This window comes from Sciurus carolinensis, chromosome 3 (genome assembly GCF_902686445.1).
Source record: "Sciurus carolinensis chromosome 3, mSciCar1.2, whole genome shotgun sequence".
In the NCBI taxonomy this organism is placed as follows: Eukaryota; Metazoa; Chordata; class Mammalia; order Rodentia; family Sciuridae; genus Sciurus; species Sciurus carolinensis.
The window spans coordinates 149,566,612-149,584,613 of record NC_062215.1 but is presented as its reverse complement, the minus strand read 5'-3'; the positions used below and the strand labels follow the sequence as shown (position 1 = coordinate 149,584,613).

Sequence of the window (18,002 nt, the reverse complement as noted above, 5' to 3'; positions counted from 1 at the left end):
GAGCTACAGCCCCAGCACAATATCTTGCTTTTTTTTTTTTTTTAATTAAAGAGGGGCTTAGCAGCAAGTAATCAACAAACTGAATTTCTCACAAACCTGACTAAGTGGATAAAACAATAGCTCCTAGAAAAGAGTTGTATAAATGGAAAAAGTTGGTGCTAAAAGTTAAAGTGAATTTATAGAATAATACTTTTTTTTTGTAGTTGTAGATGGACACCATGCCTTTATTTATTTATTTATTTATTTATTTATTTTAATGTGGTGCTAGGGATCGAACCTAGTGCAGCCCCAGTCTCTATATATAGACTACCATTTTTTTTTAGTCATATATGGACACAAGGCCTTTATTTATTTTTATGTGGTGCTGAGGATTGAACTCAGTGCCTCGCATGTGCTAGGCAAGTGCTCTACCACTAAGCCACGATGCCAGCCCCAAGGCTAGACTACCATTCTTGATAACATTACATCAAGCTAATACATGGATTTTAGTCAAAGGAAAAAATTAGTTTTATCATATGTGAAATTTTGTTTCAAAAACTAATATGAATAAATCCATTTCTGGATATCATTTGACTGTTTTTAATCTTGCTTTTCTTATCACCATAATACAGTCCTTTGTGTAGTAGTTAAATATAGTTACTCTTTCACTCTAGAGTGGCCCCTAGGGGTTCTAATCACTAATAACATATGAAAACCTTATCCTCCACTAAATACGTCATCATCTCTTTTCTACTCTAAGTGGTGCTCTTTTTCAAAATGGCAGTTTTGAATCTTCAATGAAATGATTTATTATCCACCAACATTTGAATGTTACACACAAAACTAAAAGCTAAAACATCTGCTATCATTTACAGCAAAATAAAAGACTATAAACCAAGACATAGTTGAGCCTGAATATTCCTGAATGATCTGAATTCTGTAAGATTCGTAGATGAATAAAATATTTCAAATATTTTATACCTTAAAGTCCATTAAGTCCCAAATTTCCAATTAATTTAGTTAAATTATTTCAAAGTTACCATAATGGTATATTGTTTCTCAATTTAAGTTTTTATAGGTGTTCCACATCTGGGACAGTGGGACAAAATGAGCTTAAAGAGCAATGTAATAACAAAGTAAATAGTACTGTGTAAAGAACTTAGTAAATATACTAAAGGCTCAAGAAATGTTCATGAGACTTATCACTCATATATATATATATTTACTCACTAATTGTAGTCATTGTCAAATTACTTAAATAAGCCATCTTAAATCTAACCACTTTTAAAACATTTGATTTTCTGAATTTAGTTCTATATAAAGTGAAAAGCGTAATTAAAGTTGAATAAGACAGATTAGCACATAAGATCATAAACAGTAGAGATCAGATTATGAAGAATTTTTTTTTTTTTTTGGGTGCTGGGGATTGAACCCAGGGCCTTGTGCTTGCAAGGCAAGCACTCTACCAACTGAGCTATCTCTCCAGCCCCCAGAATATTTTAAATGATTGTGACTTTTATTCTAAATAACATGGAGAGGTGCTGAAGAAATTAAAGAAATGTCATGATCTGACTTATATTTAAAACAGTTGCCCAGACTACTATGTTGAAAGACTATAATAAGCAAATTTTCAGAGAAACAGGCTAGTGAAAAGTTACAACTGAGAAAAGATAGTGACTTTTAGAGTAAGATGCAGTGGAGCGGGTAAGAAGTAATCAGACTCTATTATTTTGAAGGTAGAGTCAAAAGATTTTGTTATCAACTTGAAGGTGAATGTGAAAAAGAGAGACTAAAGACATATCCTATCTGGGCCTAAACAACAGGAAAAACAAAATTGGAATTTGCTGAATTGAATTAAATTTATGGGAAGAACACGTCTGAAGAGGAAGCTCAGGAGTTCAGTTTTGGACACTTTAAGGAGATACCCAAGTGAAAATGGTAGATACACAGTCGGCTACCTGCGACTAGATTTCAAGGAAGGAAAGGGATATGGAATGGAAATACATTTAAAACTTATCCTCTGGATGCCATTTAAAGCCATGATACTGTATAAGATCACCAAAAGAGTTAATATAGATAGAGAAAAGTTAGTGTAGTTAGTGTAGATAGAGAATCTTGTGACAATAAAACATTTAGGTGTCAGGTACATAAAAACGAACTATCAAAAAAAGTAGATAACTAAATCAAGAATATAGTATCTAAAAAACCAAATATTTCAGGAAGAAAAAATGATCAAATGCTGCTGATAGGTCAAGATGAGAACTTGGAAATAAAATACAAAAAGGATGTTGGCACAGAAGTATTCAATAAAGTACTATTTATTAGAGAAGAAAATCAGAAAATACCTAAACATCTCCCAATAGAAAATAATAAATACACTCTATGGAATGTATACAATATTAAAATGATAGTTAAGATTTCAAACACATGCTTATGACATACTACTGCATATAAAAAATCCAAGATATAATCAAAAGATATTATAAAGGGCTGGGGAGATAGCTCAGCTGGTAGAGTGCTTGCCTTACAAGCACAAGGCCCTAGTTCAATCCCCAGCACCACAAAAAAAAAAAAAAAAAAAGATATTATAAAATCACAACCATACTACACATGTTTTTATTTAGAAGGAAATAATGAATTGTGGACTATGAGTATTTTTTTCTATTTTTCAAATAAAACATAAATGAACTTTCTATTAAAGGTTAGCCTGCGGTTTTGTGTAGGTCAGTGGTGGAGATCTTGCCTGGTATATGCAAAGCCCTGGGTTCCATCCTCAGCACAGCAAAAAAAGAAAAAACAAAAACCGAGCACATATTACAGTTACATAGCTTTTTCATAGATAAGCCTACAAAGGCAAAGACTGAATACAGATTAATAGTAATAGAAAAGTCTTAGCTATTTATTTCCTCATTTAAATGAAACAATTGGAGAGTTTGGATTATTAGTCAAACATTTAAATATCCTTTCACATGTCTATCATTAGCGTAAGTCACATTTTGCTCTAAATCTTCCTATTTTGCATTTAACTTATTGAGAAAGAATGAAAGTAAATTATCATGTGTATTTCTGACACAGATTATAAGGGGAAAACTACTGCCTTAAAGAAAGAGAAAGAAGAAGTCTGACTTTAACAATATGAAATTTCTCAATCTCCATTTGCATCTAAATTTATAGTCTAAAATAGCTCCAAAATTCAGTATAAACATGAGTGTTAAAGACTAAAGGAAACTACAATCAAAAATGTTAAAAAAAAAAAAAATTATAACCTGGTTAAGATTCCCAAACTAAAAAATATTCTAAACCAGGTGTAGTGGCACATGCTTGTAATCCCAGATGCTCAGGAGGCTGAGGCAGGAGAATCTCGAGTTCAAAGCCAGCCTCAGCAAAAGTGAGGTGCTAAGCAACTCAGTGAGACCCTGTCTCTAAATAAAGTACAAAATAGGGCTGGGGATGTGGCTCAGTGGTTGAGTGCCCTGAGTTCAATTCAAGTACTCATCCCACAAAAAATGTCTGAGTTTTACATACATGAAAAAGTTAGATTTCATGTGAGAAATTATAAAATTTCTATAATATTAATAAGGCTTTTTGATTATCATTTACACCATCATAATAAACTTTTTTTTTGTGGTGCTGGGGATTGAACCCAGGGCCTTGTGCTTGCAAGGCAAGCACTCTATCAACTGAGCTATATCCCCAGCCCCATAATAAACATTTTAAAATGCTGCCATAGGGCTTTTACTTGCTTGACCAGCAATATAAACATGTAAAATTTACTATGTTGTTACTATGCATTTCATCTGCTATATTTTCTGTATCTTTACTATGTCTTTCATTTTTATTTTATCTCATTCATTACTGTTTTTTCACATAAAATCACATGCTGACTGAACATCTTACTTTTCATATCTTCTATGGATATTTCTCTACTCATCTGCCAAATATTCAACACCTCAAATAACTTACATAAAAATAAAATGCATGGTAAAAAATTAATATGGCAGATTATGTCAAAGACAATTCTTATCATTAGTACTTTGGGGAAAAAAAAAAGGCTTACTGATTCAGAAAAGTGTTGAATATGTACAATCAAGAAATAGAAAAGCAGTCAGTCGCGGGGGCATGTACCTCTAATCCCAGAAGCTCAGGAGGCTAAGGCAGAAGGATCATGAGTTCAAAGCCAGCCTCAGCAATTTAGTGAGGTTCTAAGTAACTTAGCGAGACCCTGTCTCCAAATGAAGCATAAAAAAAGGGCTGGGGTGTGGCGTGGTGGTTAAGTACCTATGTGTTCAATCCATGGTACCAAAAATAAATAAATAAATAAATAGAAAACCATTGATATAGCAGGGACTCACAGTTGTTCATCTTACCTGATGCAGACTCCGTGATTTTATTTTTTTTTTGGTGGGGTGGCGGGTACTGGGGATTGATCCCAGGGGCACTTAAGTACTGAATCACATCCCCAGCCCTCTTTTTAAATATTTTATTTAGAGTCGGGGTCTTGCTGAGTTGCTTAGCCTTGCTAAATTGCTGAGGCTGGCTTTGAACTCAGGATCCTCCTGCCTCAGCCTCCCAGGGGTTACAGGGATTACAGGGATGAGCCACCACGACTAGCTTAATGATGCAGACTCCTTGAAGTGCCAAAATGAAGAAAGGAAAGAAAGAGGGAATCATATAAAGAAAAATGCTTCAGTCATCTACAAAGACTCTAGTCATTTTGATAGATACCTCAAAAGAGGAAATTTTCTCAAATAACTCTACAGAACTCTTCAACTCCTTTAATTATGTTTCAAATTTTTCTCAGATAATTCTATAGAATTCTTTAACTCATTTCTGCTTCACATTTCATAATATCAGAAGTATAATTTATTGTCCCTGTTACAGTACTGAATATGAAAGGATGCTAAATTATTACATCTTACAAGAAAGATGCTAAGTAATCATGTTTACCTCATATCTTTCAAGATGATATTATCTTCACTGATAAAGATTGTGAAATCCCTTGGCAACATCCTATAATTCTTTAGTTATTAAATACTTTCTTACATGTCCTGCTCAAAGAAAATCCTCTGTTTTAATGTAAATTTATATTTATGGTACCTATGTCTAAAAGTATAGGGAAGTAATAAAATAATAAAACCTCCAATTATGAAAACATAAGAGAAAAGAGCAACACTGAAAACAAACTATCAGTAAACTAAAAAGTAATTTTACAAAAGCAAGAATAGACAAGAGAAATTAACTTAGTTATCGAAGTTTAAAGGGCAGTAAATTCTCTTCATTTTCAGCAACAGATCTTTATTCAAAACAGCTGTCCAAAAGAGCATGTTATGGGGCTGGGACTGTAGTTCAGACGCAGAGTGCTTGCCTAGCATGTGTGAGGCACTGGGTTCGATCCTTAGCACCACATAAAAATAAACATATAAAATAAAGGCATGCTGTCCATGTACAACTACAAAAAAAATCTTTTTTTAAAAAACAGCATGTTATAACAAGGAGTAAATAACAAATATTTCTTAGATGCTTCAAATCTTTTTTTAATTAAAGTAGAAAAAAATCAAGATTGCCTAATCCCATTAACTAGTACAATTGTGAAACAGGAAATAAAAACACAGAAAACAAACTCATTATTTATTAAATAGGGATTACCACATGCCAAATTCCATCTAAACCTTATCTATAAGTACACAACAGAAATTCCCAAAATATTCCTAGTGGTTTATTTAAGAACAGTACATTGATAAAAATTATTTTTATTTCACATGTCTAACAAAAGTTATTTCAGTTTACCTCAATGAAGAAGTAATAAAATACCTATTAGAAGTAATAAAACACTTCAAGCTATTCTTGTAGGTCTAATGATAAACTAAAACAACAATCAAAACCGTCTTCAACAACACAAAGGAAAATTTAAGTAATTAGCTACTGTTATTCTCTCAGATTTTCAAAATGGAAATAGTTAATCAACAAAAATCACTATCTCATTAGTAACAAATTTAAGTGCCTAAATATATTTAAAAATAAATTATTCTATCATTTACTTAAGAATAAACACAAAGGGCTGGGGAGATGGCTCAGCTGGTAGAGTGCTTGCCTCCCAAGCACAAGGCCCTGAGTTCAATCCCTGGTACCGCAATAAATAAATAAATAAATAAATAAATAAACAAACAAACACAAGAGGGCTGGGGTTGTGACTCAGTGGTAAAGTGCTTGTCTCACATGTATAAAGAAGTGGGTTCAATTCTCAGCACTACATAAAAATAAATAAATAAAATAAAGGTATTGTATCCATCTACAACTAAAAGTATAAAAAAAAAAAAAGAAGAAGAAGAAGAAGAAGAAATACAAGTGCAGTGGTGCACGTTATAATCCCAACTACTCAGGAAGCTAAGGCAGGAGGACCATGAGTTCAAAGCCAAATCCAGCAATTTAGCAAGGTCCTAAGCAACTCAGTGAGACTGTGTCTCTAAATAAAATATAAAAAAGGCTAAGTCCCTGAGTTCAATTCCTGGTACCAAAAAAATAAATCAATCAAGAAAATAAACACAAGAAAAAGAGTTCACCGAATTGAAAAAAATACTTCAGGAACCAAAGAATAAACTACCTAGGAATGTATTTAACCAAGGAGATTAAACACTTGTACACTGAAAATTATAAAACATTATGACAAAAATTAAAGAGGACCTAAATAAATGGAAAGACATCCCTTATTTATGGATAGGAAGACTCAATGTTAAGATGTCAATCCCAAAGTGATCTACAGTCCCAAAAAACGCCTATCAAAATTCCAACAGCCTTTTTTGCAGAAATAAAAGTCAACTCTCAAATTTATACAGAAATGCAAGAGGTTCTGATTTGCCAAAACAATCCTGAAAAAGAAGAACAAAGTCACAAGACTCACCTATCCCAATTTCAAACTTACTACAAATCCATAGTAATCAAAACAGTAATAATATTGGCAAAAGGACATACCTATAGATGAGTTGAAATGAGAGTCCAGAAATAAACTCATACAACTTTAGTCATTTTTGTTTTTGTTTTTGTTTCTGTGGTACTGGGGATTGAGCCCAGGAACTCATACATGGTAGGCAAATGCTACCACTGAACTAAATCAGCCCTGGCCTGTTGATTTTTGACAAGACTGCCAATTCCACCAATGGAGGAAGAACAGTCTCAAACAAATAGAGCTGACACAACTGGATTTCCATGTGGAAAAAAAAGATTACATTAAAAGATACCTTAATTATTTCAAAAGTGAATTCTTCCATCATTTTCCCTAACAATATACACAAGAAAGAGAATCTGCCAAATAGAAAAAATACTTTAGTAACTAAAGAATAAAATACCTGGAAACATCTAACCAAGTAGGTTAAACACAGACTAACATATTGTATCATATGGTATACGTAAAAATTAACTCAAAATGAGACTGGGGTTGTAGCTCAGTGGTAGAGCGCTTGCCTTGCATGCGTGAGGAAAGGGTTCGATCCTCTGCACCACATGAATAAATAAAATCAAGGTATTGTGTCCATCTACAACTAAAAACAAAATTTTTTTTAATTAACTCAAAATGGATTAATGACCGAATTACAAGAGCTAAAAATCATAAACTGCTTAGAAGAAAACACTTAAGTAAATCATGGCCTTGGTTTAGGCAATGGATTCTTGGATATAACACCAAAAACATGAACAACAAAAGTGACAAAACAGAGCAGTTAAGACTTGATCAAAACTGAAAACTAGTATATCAAAAAACATTATCAGGAAAGAAAAATAATAACAAAAAAATACCTAAAGAATGTGAGAAAATATTTGGGCAGTTAATATCTAGAATAAGAAGTCCTACAACTTGACCAAAAACAAAAAACAACAAAAAAACCCACCACCACTACCACACACACACACACACACACACACAATTTTAAAATGAACAAAGGACTTAAATTGATATTTCTAAAAAAAAGGTAAGTGAATGGCCAGAAAACACAGGAAAAGATGTTCAACATCATTTATCACTTAGGGAAATGCAAATCAAAATTCACAATGAGATATCACTTGACAGGCTGGGTAAGTAGGAAGGAGAAAAAAAAAAAAAGAAAAGAATAATAATAACTTCACACCCATTAGGGTGGCTATACTAACTTTTTAAAAATTGGGACATAACAAATTTTAGTGATGATATGAAGAAAGTGGAATCTTCATATATGGTTAATGGGTAAGTAAAATGGTAGCCACTATGGAAAACAGGAAGTTCGTTAAAAATTCTAAACACAGACTTACCATATGATCCAATAATTACATTTCTAGGTATGTATCCAAAGGAATTGAAAGTAGAGACTCAGATATTTATACACCCATGTTCACTGCAGCATTATTCACAATAGTCAAAAGGTAGAAACAAGTGGCTAACAACAGGTGCCTGGATAAACAAAATGTGGTATATACATTTGATAGAATAGTATTTGGCCTTAAGAAGAAATAAAATTCTGGTACACACTACAACATGAAATAAACCTTGAAAACATTATGCTAAGTAATGAGAGCCAGTCAAAAAAGACAAATACACGATCCCCCTTACACGAAATATCTAGAGTAGGCAAATTCATAGAGACCAATAGATTAGAGTTTAATAGCGTCTAGGAGGAAGAGGCAGTGAGAAGTTATTGTTTAATGATTTCAGAGTTTCTACTTAGATCAGGGCACAGTGGCACATGGGACTTAGGATGCTGAGGTGGGTGGATCACGAGTTCCAGACCAGCCTCAGCAACTCAGAAAGGCCCTAAGCAACTTAGTGAAAACCTCTCTCAAAATAAAAAATAAAAAGGGATAGGGATGTGGCTCAGTGGTAAAGTGCCCCTGGGTTTAATCTCTGGGTATGTCTACTTGATGAAAAGGTTTTGGTGATGTTGTGAATATAATTAATGACACTGAACTATACACTTTAAAATGTTGCTGGGCATTGTAGCACATGCCTGTAATCCCAGAGGAGGCTGAGGCAAGAAGATCACACACACACAAAAATTTACATACACACACACACACACACACACACACATATTTTAAAAACAATTTAAAAATATACCAAAAATCACCGAATTGCACACCTTAAATGGTTGAATTGTATTGGTAAATTATATCTCAATAAAGTTGCTTAAAAATTAAAAAAACTTTAACCTACAGTCTAAATGTCATTAATTAGATAGCACTGATTTAGATGTATGACAACTGGGTCAAATACTAAGCTGAAACTGACCTTGGCATTATTTATTTTAAAATTAAAATGAGAGACAAGATTGTAGAGAAGTCTAATCCTTTTAACTGAACTTCTAATTATTTAAAGTTCACTATAAGGTCCTTTCCTAACCCTAAAATTCTAGGAATCCCTCCCCTTTTGTTTTTCTTTTTGGGTACTGGGGATTGAACCCAGGGGCGCTAAACCACAATCCCCAATTGTTTTTTACAATTTATTTTGAGACAAGGTCTCACTGAGTTTCTTAGGGCCTAAATTGCTGAGGCTGCCTGCCTCCTGAGCCACTGGGATTACAGGTATGGTCCCTGGCAGAATGTAATTATTTGATTCATTATTCTTACATTTTCTTTCTTCTTTTCTTTTCTTTTTTCTTTTTCTTTTTTTTTTTTTTTGGTACAAGGGATTGAACTCAGGAACACTTAAGCACTGAGCCACATCTCCAGTCCCACTTTTATATTTTATTTAGAAACAGGGTCTCACTAAATTGTTGAGACTTGCTTTGAACTCTCAATTCTCCTGTCTCAGTCTCCCAAACCCCGGAATTACAGATGTGTTGCTACCACACCTGGCTATTCTTACATATCATTAAAGCATATCCCTAAAGAGCCTTTCTTTACACTTTTGTTGTGCTAATTCAACATATACAATCAAGATATAAAATATATTTACAAAAAAATTTTTTTTCTTTAAGTAGTGCTTTTATAAATTTAGAATGCGCAGTTTCTCCCAACCTAAACTAAACTGGCTGGAAGCATATCTCAGTGGCCTTGGGTTCAATCCCCAGCATTTGCAAAAAAACAAAAAACTACTTAAGAAGATCATTCAAAGTCTTACTTTGTAAACATTTAGGAGAAAGAAGGGGAGAAGATGCAGAATTAGGGAAATGCAAAATCATCAAGGAAGGGATAACCAAAATTGTCAAAATCAGTAGAAAAGTCCTAGAGAACAAGTTATTGAAAAATAACTAGATTTGGCAATTAAGAAGTCACTGCTGACCTAATGTACGTTGTAGGGAGAGGGAAGCAAAGGAGTTCAAGATATGAATTCAGAAGTTTTCAGTGCTCTTTCAAAAAGGATGGCTGAGAAGAAACAGTTTTAAAAAGGGTGGAGATGATCAACAAGACACAGGGGTACCCTGAAAGATAGGCAGAAGGAAGAAATAAATAATGCTAAAGGTTTGCAAAGTACTCACACGTGCTTCAAATGGTATATTTAACTTCTGTGTCATGCTTATGGTGTGAGAAGGTAGGGAGGAAGGCAGACTTTCTTCTTTTCTTTGTTTCACTCTACAACATTTAGAAAAGAATCTTCCACACAGAAAACATAATAAATGTTGGTTGTGTGAATACTTCAGTTCTCCCTTCATGTACTCTATTCTCTTAGTGCTCCCATGCCCTTCTGGCTACTCCTGTGGATGCATATTTGAACAGAAACAGTCTAAAATATAAAACACTTCTGGTCACTTAATGAATTAATGTAATTAGGAGCAAACAGTAAATGCTATGTACTAATACTTTTGGTAAAGCAATGCATTCCAAAATGTCCCTATCATTTATTACATGCTTCTTTTTTGGTACTAGAGATTAAACCCAGGGACACTTTACCACTGAGCTACACCCCCCACTCTTATTTTTTAAGACAGGTCTCACTAAGTTGCTTAGGACCTCAGTAAGTTTCTGAGACTAAACTGAACTTCTGATCCTCCTGCCTCAGCCTACTGAACCACTAGGATTACAGGTGTGCCACTGCATTCGGTTTACCTGCTTATTTCTAACTCCACACAGACTATACATAAATTATGTTTTCTTATCATATCCATCTCACCAACAAAAAAGAAAGAAAAAAAATTTAAACAAATCTAGTGCACTTACAACTCCAACAAGGTATTCTTTGCTGCTTCGGGAAAAGACTCAAGACTAGATCATTTAACCAGAAAGGGAAAAGAGTTTGGTAATATGAGAGTCTCTTTATATGTAAATGCTCAAAATTCATTAATTCCTAGATATTACAGCACCCACATTTTTTTTTCCAGTACACATCAATCAAGTCAGAATATAATTCTTATTTGGTCAATAGAAATGTACTTTAGGCATTTATCCACCTGGAGGGGGCTCAACTGAATATTAATTTGTAACTAAAACCAAAACAAAATTATCTAGTCTAATTAAGGTTAGCACTAATCAATAATTCTCATGCAAATTTACTAAATGTAAAACTCTTCTACTAATAAGTAATTTTTCCTTTAGGCAGACATAGGAGGAAAATAAAATGATCAAAATAAAAACATCAGGTAAATTAACATACATAATACTGGGTCAGCAAAGCCTTTTCCATTAAGTAATATATCTCCCTAAGACCAAGAAAAGGCAAGAAAAAACACTACAATTGGTAAAAAGAAAAAGGTTCAGTGTAGTTGCTTAAAGTACAAATAAGAAATGTTTGGTACCAATGGTGACTCAAAGCTCTAGAATAAGATATAATTAGTGCAAAAAGTAAAAATAAAAATAGCCGGCACAGTGGCACAGGCCTATAATCCCAGCAACTCATGAGTTTGAGACAGGAGGATCTCAAGTTCAAGGCCGGTCTCAGCAACTTAGTGAGACGCTGTCTTAAAATAAAAAACAAGAAGGTCTGGGGATATAGCTCAGTGGTAAAGTATCCCTGGGTTAAATCCCCACTACCAAAAATGAATTAATTATTAATAAAGTTGAAGAAGCTGAGAATTGGAAGGAATCTTAGATCCAGTTCTCAAGAATACATAAATACAGATTCTCAGGTTTAATGTCCAGGTACTTGGATTCAATAAGACTTAAAGTGGTGTCCAGGAATCTGTATTTTGAAACATGTTCTGGTTCAAACCCATAAAATTAGAACTACATGAACTATGTTAAGTGTGCTCAGAATCCAGATCTCAAGACACTAGTCTTCCCACTCTTTTACAGTTGAAGAAACTAGGTCAAAGAAAGAATAAGTTACTAATATTCTGAGTCTATATGCTCCAATTGCTTTTTACAATTCATTCACCAAATATTTCTTAAACATTTCTTATGTGTGCAGTAATATGGAAGACACAAAACAAGCTAAGATATGAGCACTGGGGGATGGTTCGGTGATAGAATGCTTGTCTAGCATACCAGAAGCCCTGGGTTTGAGTCCCAGCACTCCCTCCCCAAAATGCCATGAAACCTGTCCTCTACAAACAATTACTAATTGGGAAGACAAGGTAAATACATAAAACTGATACTCAACATGAAGAATCTAAGAGTAGGTACCAAATAAGTGGTATGGCAAATTATAAAATTAACTTATTTATTCTGACTTCACTCGGTACCTTTAATAGTTAGAACTTACCCAACAGAGATCAGTTTTTCTTCACTTTCACTATTAAAAAGTTGGCCTTTGGCTGAGGGTGTAGCACAGTGGTAGAGTAATTGCTTGCTAGGGCAAAGCCCTGAGTTGTATCCCAAGCAGGGAGGGTGGGAAAGAAAATACACGTGTGTGTGTGGGCGCGCACACACACACACACACACACACCTTCAATGAAAGAAAAGTGTTGTCTTCCTGTGGAACAGACATCTCTCCCCACACATTTCATAGACACACCAACATCAATGCTGCATACCGCAGGTCACATTCCAGGACAGCTTTTGTAGAGACCAAAGCTGGTGTCATTTTAATGCAAAAACCTATTTAAGAGATTGGCCCCATTCAAATGGTAAGGAACACCCCTTTCCTGTATCATCTTCCTCATCTTATGTGGTAGACTGAAGATTTCAATTCTTCATTCCTCTGCGATGGAACTAGAGGCAAAATGTACTTCTACACCTCCTAACCCTCCCTTGTCTTTGGGTTTGGCAGTAATACTTAGTCAGCCAATGACATATTAAAGAAGCAGAGTCTGTAAAAGTGCTGGTGGGGTTGGGCTTGCCCTCTTGAACTTCTGCCACTGCACTAATAACAAGCTTTTTCCAGGTAGATGTTACTCTCCCTCCAGCCTGGGCTCCATAATGACAGAAGTGGAGCAGAAGAAATGCTTATTGTTGTACACCACTAAGATTTTGTGATTGCAAATTATTATGCAGCAAAAGGTGACTGAATCACCATGTTTAAGAAATCTAATCAGGACTGAGGATATAAAGCACTGATTCTCAAATTTACCTGATACTCTCTGGGGCTTAAATTAAAATATACATATATGTCCCACAGAGATTCATTCAGAAGAACTAGACGACAGGACTAAAATGATGCACTTTATCAAACCTCAAATGATTCTGTTGAAGTGCTCACATTTCTAGAAACATTGAGATTAAGATTACTAAACTGCCAGTTAATCAACAATATTCAATAACTGCTCAACAATACTAAGTAAATAGATGATTCACTTGAAACAGTATGTGCTCCCAAAGAGATGTATGTAACTGAAATCTAGTTGAGAATTATTTCAAATGCATTACAGAAGTTGTATTTTGTTAAAATTCACTTATAAACCAAATACATCTTATTTTTTCATAAATTCTAATTTTCTGCTTATCAATTGTTTTAAGAATTAAGGAGGGACTGGGGAGATAGCTCAGTTGGTAGAGTGCTTGCCTCACAAGCACAAGACCCTGGGTTCAATCCCCAGCACTGCAAAAAAAAAAAAAAAAAAAAAAAAAAAAAGAATTAAGGAGTCCAAGAAGAAGACAGACTAAGTGGGAAAGAGGAATTCTGAAATGATATATCCATGACCCCAAAGAAGAATACGCTCTGTATTCTTTTTTTTTTTTTTTTTTTTTTCCTATCCAGCTGAACTATTTCCATCTGTCCAGTTACATCACATCCATGTATCCCAAACCATTCTGGTCACCTTGAACTTAACAATAAAACTGTACTAGCCATTCCAATATTAGGCAACATCTTATACATTCAGAATCATGACATCTGCCTAACCAGTGCCTATATCATTATTCTCTGTAAGTGTTCCCACTGCTTTTCAAAGGTTGATCTGGTAAAAACATTAATGTATCTTCATGTTTCAATTAGACTGAGAAATTGTTGCTGCCTCTGTTGCTGTTGTTAGCATTATGTGGTAGGTAAGGGTGCAGGCTATAATCCTGACTCCATAATTTCCTGTGTGATGAGCTATTTAAATTCTCTGTACTTTTCTCTCCCTCTCTGTAAAAGGGAATAATAATAAGCTGCAGTACAGAATTGTCATGAGAATAAAAAAAAAAAAAAAAAAAACCCACCACCAACAATGTAAAGTTATTTGAATATATGCTGGTGCATAGAAAGCACTCAATAATTACTATTATTATTGTTACAGTTCTGAAATTCAGCTTCATAGGCACTGTCATCAGGTGCTGCTATGTAATACTAAGAAAAAGAAGACTAATACTACTTTTAAGCAGTTATTCTTTTAATCTATCCCTTTTAAGGGACACTATTCTAAGAATATTTATTTTGCCAGATAGAAACGGTTTATTTTAAAATCAAAGTTTTCTTCTCTTGCTTTCATCAGTTCTGATCATAAAATGATAAGCATGTCACTATAAAGGAGAATATACATTCCAAAAAGGTCAAGAATAAAAAAGAACAAAAATATTCTGAGAGTTCTGCTCAAAGAATGACTGCTTAGCTTAAGGCCTTTTTCACTCTCTTCATATTTTACAAGAACCACATGGCTTGTGGCTAGAGAATTTAAAGAGCTAAAATAACACAAATAAATTTAGAGAAAAAAAAGTGATCATCTTTACTTGAAATATAATTGCAATGATTAAAAAATTAAAATATCAGTGTTAAAATACATTTGATTCAGAAGCTCATATGAGTTTAATATAAAATATAGACCCTAATTCACTTACCATAATTAACAATGGACACAAATCAACAATACCAAAAGCACAGAAGAAAACTTTAAATTTTATTTCAGTATTTTCCCAGAGGAGACTTTTATGACCTCTCTAACAAAGCAATAAGAAATTTATTTGATGTGAAAACTACACATTTATAAAAAGGAAAAAGTAACTGGACAGCCAACATCTCGTCCTTCATTTGTTTTTAAATGCATAATCCGTGTGGCTATTATTTGCCAAATTTAAGAATTAGATGTCCAATTCACTTCTGAAAATTTCTAAAAGCAAATCACCGAAAGACTGCTTGAAAAACAACTGCAATGTGAACACAGGACTTTTTTCCCAAGGCGGCTGAGAATTAAAAAGGAAATAGCCAAAGGAAAGGACGACGGTTTCCTTTTAGACTTCAATAAAATGTCAAAGAACTTTCAGGAGTCAAATCGCCTAGAAGTAAAGTGTGATGTGAAGTCAAAGTTGTCTCAATGACAGGGAAGTCAACAGATGACAGGTGACCAATAAAAGTTATCAAAATACTTGATGCTCAACAGTAATTCCAGAAGTACATTAAATGAGTATGTCCAAGTAGAAATGATGGAGATGTAACTGCTAGAATACTTAGTAGCAAAACAATACTAGTGGTAACACTAATAAATAGTATTATACAGTGTATCAAGAACCTCAGTCTGGCTTTCTCAACATTTATCCTATTCATTCCGTAAATTTTTTTTAATAATGAAAAGTAACATGCATTCCCAAATAGTGGTGGAAATCTGAAAATAAATGCAAGTAAGTGTTTAGTTGATGTTCTTTTTACTATAAGCCAAATCCGCTTCTTTTTTTGTTGGAAAAAAAAAAAAAAAAAACTACAGCTCTGTCTCCAAAGATCTCCTAATAGACACTGTTCACTGGTGATTAAAATATTATTTTTATTCCTTGCATTACCTCACAGCTAAAAATGTCAAGATACCACACCCAACATGTCCTTCCCCCCCCCCCCCCGTGGAGGGGGATGGGGCTGGGAACAGGGAATGAGGATACGAAACTATACGAAAACACCAAAGGCGATTTCCCTGGCAGGTACCCGGCAGCGATCCCCTCCATAGTGACCCGAGGGGACGTGTCGCGAAGGGCGAGCGCAGGCCTGGGCCTCCGCGGGCTCCCTCCCTCGCCACCGCTGGGTAAGTGGCAGGGACGCGCCACCCGGGGCTACTCACCGGCCGCAGTGCTGACCAGCAGGATGGCCCAGAGTAGCCAGGGCACCCGCCAGGGCCGCTGCAGCGAGGAAGTCATCCCTGGACCAGCCAAGAAGCAGGAGGGCAGAGAAAAGAAATATGGAAAGTAAATACGGGCGGAGAAATCCGGCAGGGAGGCTGGTCTTCTCGCTCGTCTGACTTATCCTGCCCGTATTACAATGCAGTTTGAAAGGACAAATGGCAGATGAGAGGACCTAGCTGCAGAGCTTTCATTCCGCTGCAGAAATTCCCTTCATTTCGCTCCCTTGCGACTGGGGGGCTTCATTCGCCTAGGACCGGGTGCCTCGGCCCCCCAAACTGATGGCATGTCCGCGGGGAGAAGCAGGGAGCGCAGAAGAAAACCATGCAGTTATTTTCCTCGTAGTTTCACGATATCAAAAAAATACCCAGGTCTGCGAGAAAACATATCCAGGGAGCAGAGGAGTGGAGGGCGGGGATTCGATGGGGGCCGAGGATCAGAACAAGTTCCCGACGGCCGCGAAGGGCGAAGCCCGGCGGGCGGCGGCGGCGCCCGGCGGCCCGAGTCGCATCGCCCGCGGCTCGGGGAGAGCAGGATTCCTTCTAAAGTTTCGCTTCGATGCTTCCTTCACTCCGTTTTCGAGAACAACAAATGCTCTCCTTCGACGAGATCGTAAACGGTGACTGCCTCCATAGGCAAGCCCCAGCCTTCACGCCCCGCGGAACAATCGCGGAGGGTCGCGCAGGCCCGGCCGCGGGCTGCCGGGCGGCGCGAGGCGGGGGAGGGGGTCGGTAGGCAGGGCCCGAGCCCCGAGCCGGCGCGCCGCGGGGAGTGTGGGGGGCTGCCCCTTCTCGCCCTGCCGAGCGCGCGCCTTCCCTCTCGTTCTTGGCTATTCCTGCTGCTCGATCTGGCCTGACGTGAATTCCACCATGAATGCTTCGTCTTCGCCCGTCAATGGCTCCTGTGAACGAATCACAAACCCCCGAGGAAGAAGAAGCCGCCGCCGCCGCCGCCGCCGCCTCGTTCCCCGCAAGCTCTGGGCTCCGGGCGGAGCTCGGGCGTCGCGGGTCGAGGGCGGGGGGCGGCGGGAGGGCGGATGTAGGTGGCTGGGGAAGAGGGTGGGCAGCAAGCCTGCGAGACAACCTGCGCCCCTCCGGGAAGCACTTCCAGTGGCTCGGAGCAGACCAGACACAAAGGGGGGAGTCGCCGCAGCTGCCAGTCTGCGGCGCTCCGGGTCACCGGAGTCGCCCCGCCTCCGCCGCCGCCTCCTTCTCAGTCTCCGGCTCTTCCCGGCCCTGTCTGTCTCGGGCCTGTGGTGCAGCGCGGGCGGCGGCGGCGGCGCGACGAAGTCGCACTGCGCCTGCGCGCTCGCGGCCCCGCCCGGCCCCGCCCGGCCCCGCCCCTGGCTCCCGGGCTGGCAGAGAATCCGAGGCCTCGCGCAGCGTCTCTCGCCAGAGTCGCGGAGAGCAGGGTGGGGCTGGCAATCCGCTGGGGCAGCGGTGTCTCTTCTTCCTCACACACACACGCCTTCCGTACGCGGGTGCTTTGACATTCGTGTGTACACGTAAGAGAGAGAGGCCACATCTTTTGTCCAGCTTTCGGCTAACTCCTCCGAGCTCCTAGATTCAGTCCGACTGAGGCGTCGCTATTGCCCAAAGTCTCTTGGAGAAAAGCCTCGGGGGCAGAACTGCCCCCGTTGTGTCTTGCGGCCGGAGCCTCCTTCTCCGTAA

The 18,002-nt window shown here is 37.3% G+C and overlaps 1 protein-coding gene across 2 annotated transcripts in view; it reads right to left on the bottom strand.

Annotated features, from left to right (window-relative positions):
• Bmpr2 (bone morphogenetic protein receptor type 2) overlaps positions 1–17,572 on the bottom strand; it is a 155,388-nt gene extending 137,816 nt beyond the window's left edge. Inside the window, exon 1 of one of the 2 annotated variants that reach the window (XM_047543183.1) lies at positions 16,275–17,572. In XM_047543183.1, the coding sequence (XP_047399139.1) occupies positions 16,275–16,350 (76 nt within the window). In that variant the 5' untranslated portion in view covers positions 16,351–17,572. The remainder of the gene's footprint in view (positions 1–16,274) is intronic. The other variant, XM_047543182.1, reaches the window with a different exon arrangement.
• Between the last annotated feature and the right edge of the window lie 430 nt (positions 17,573–18,002).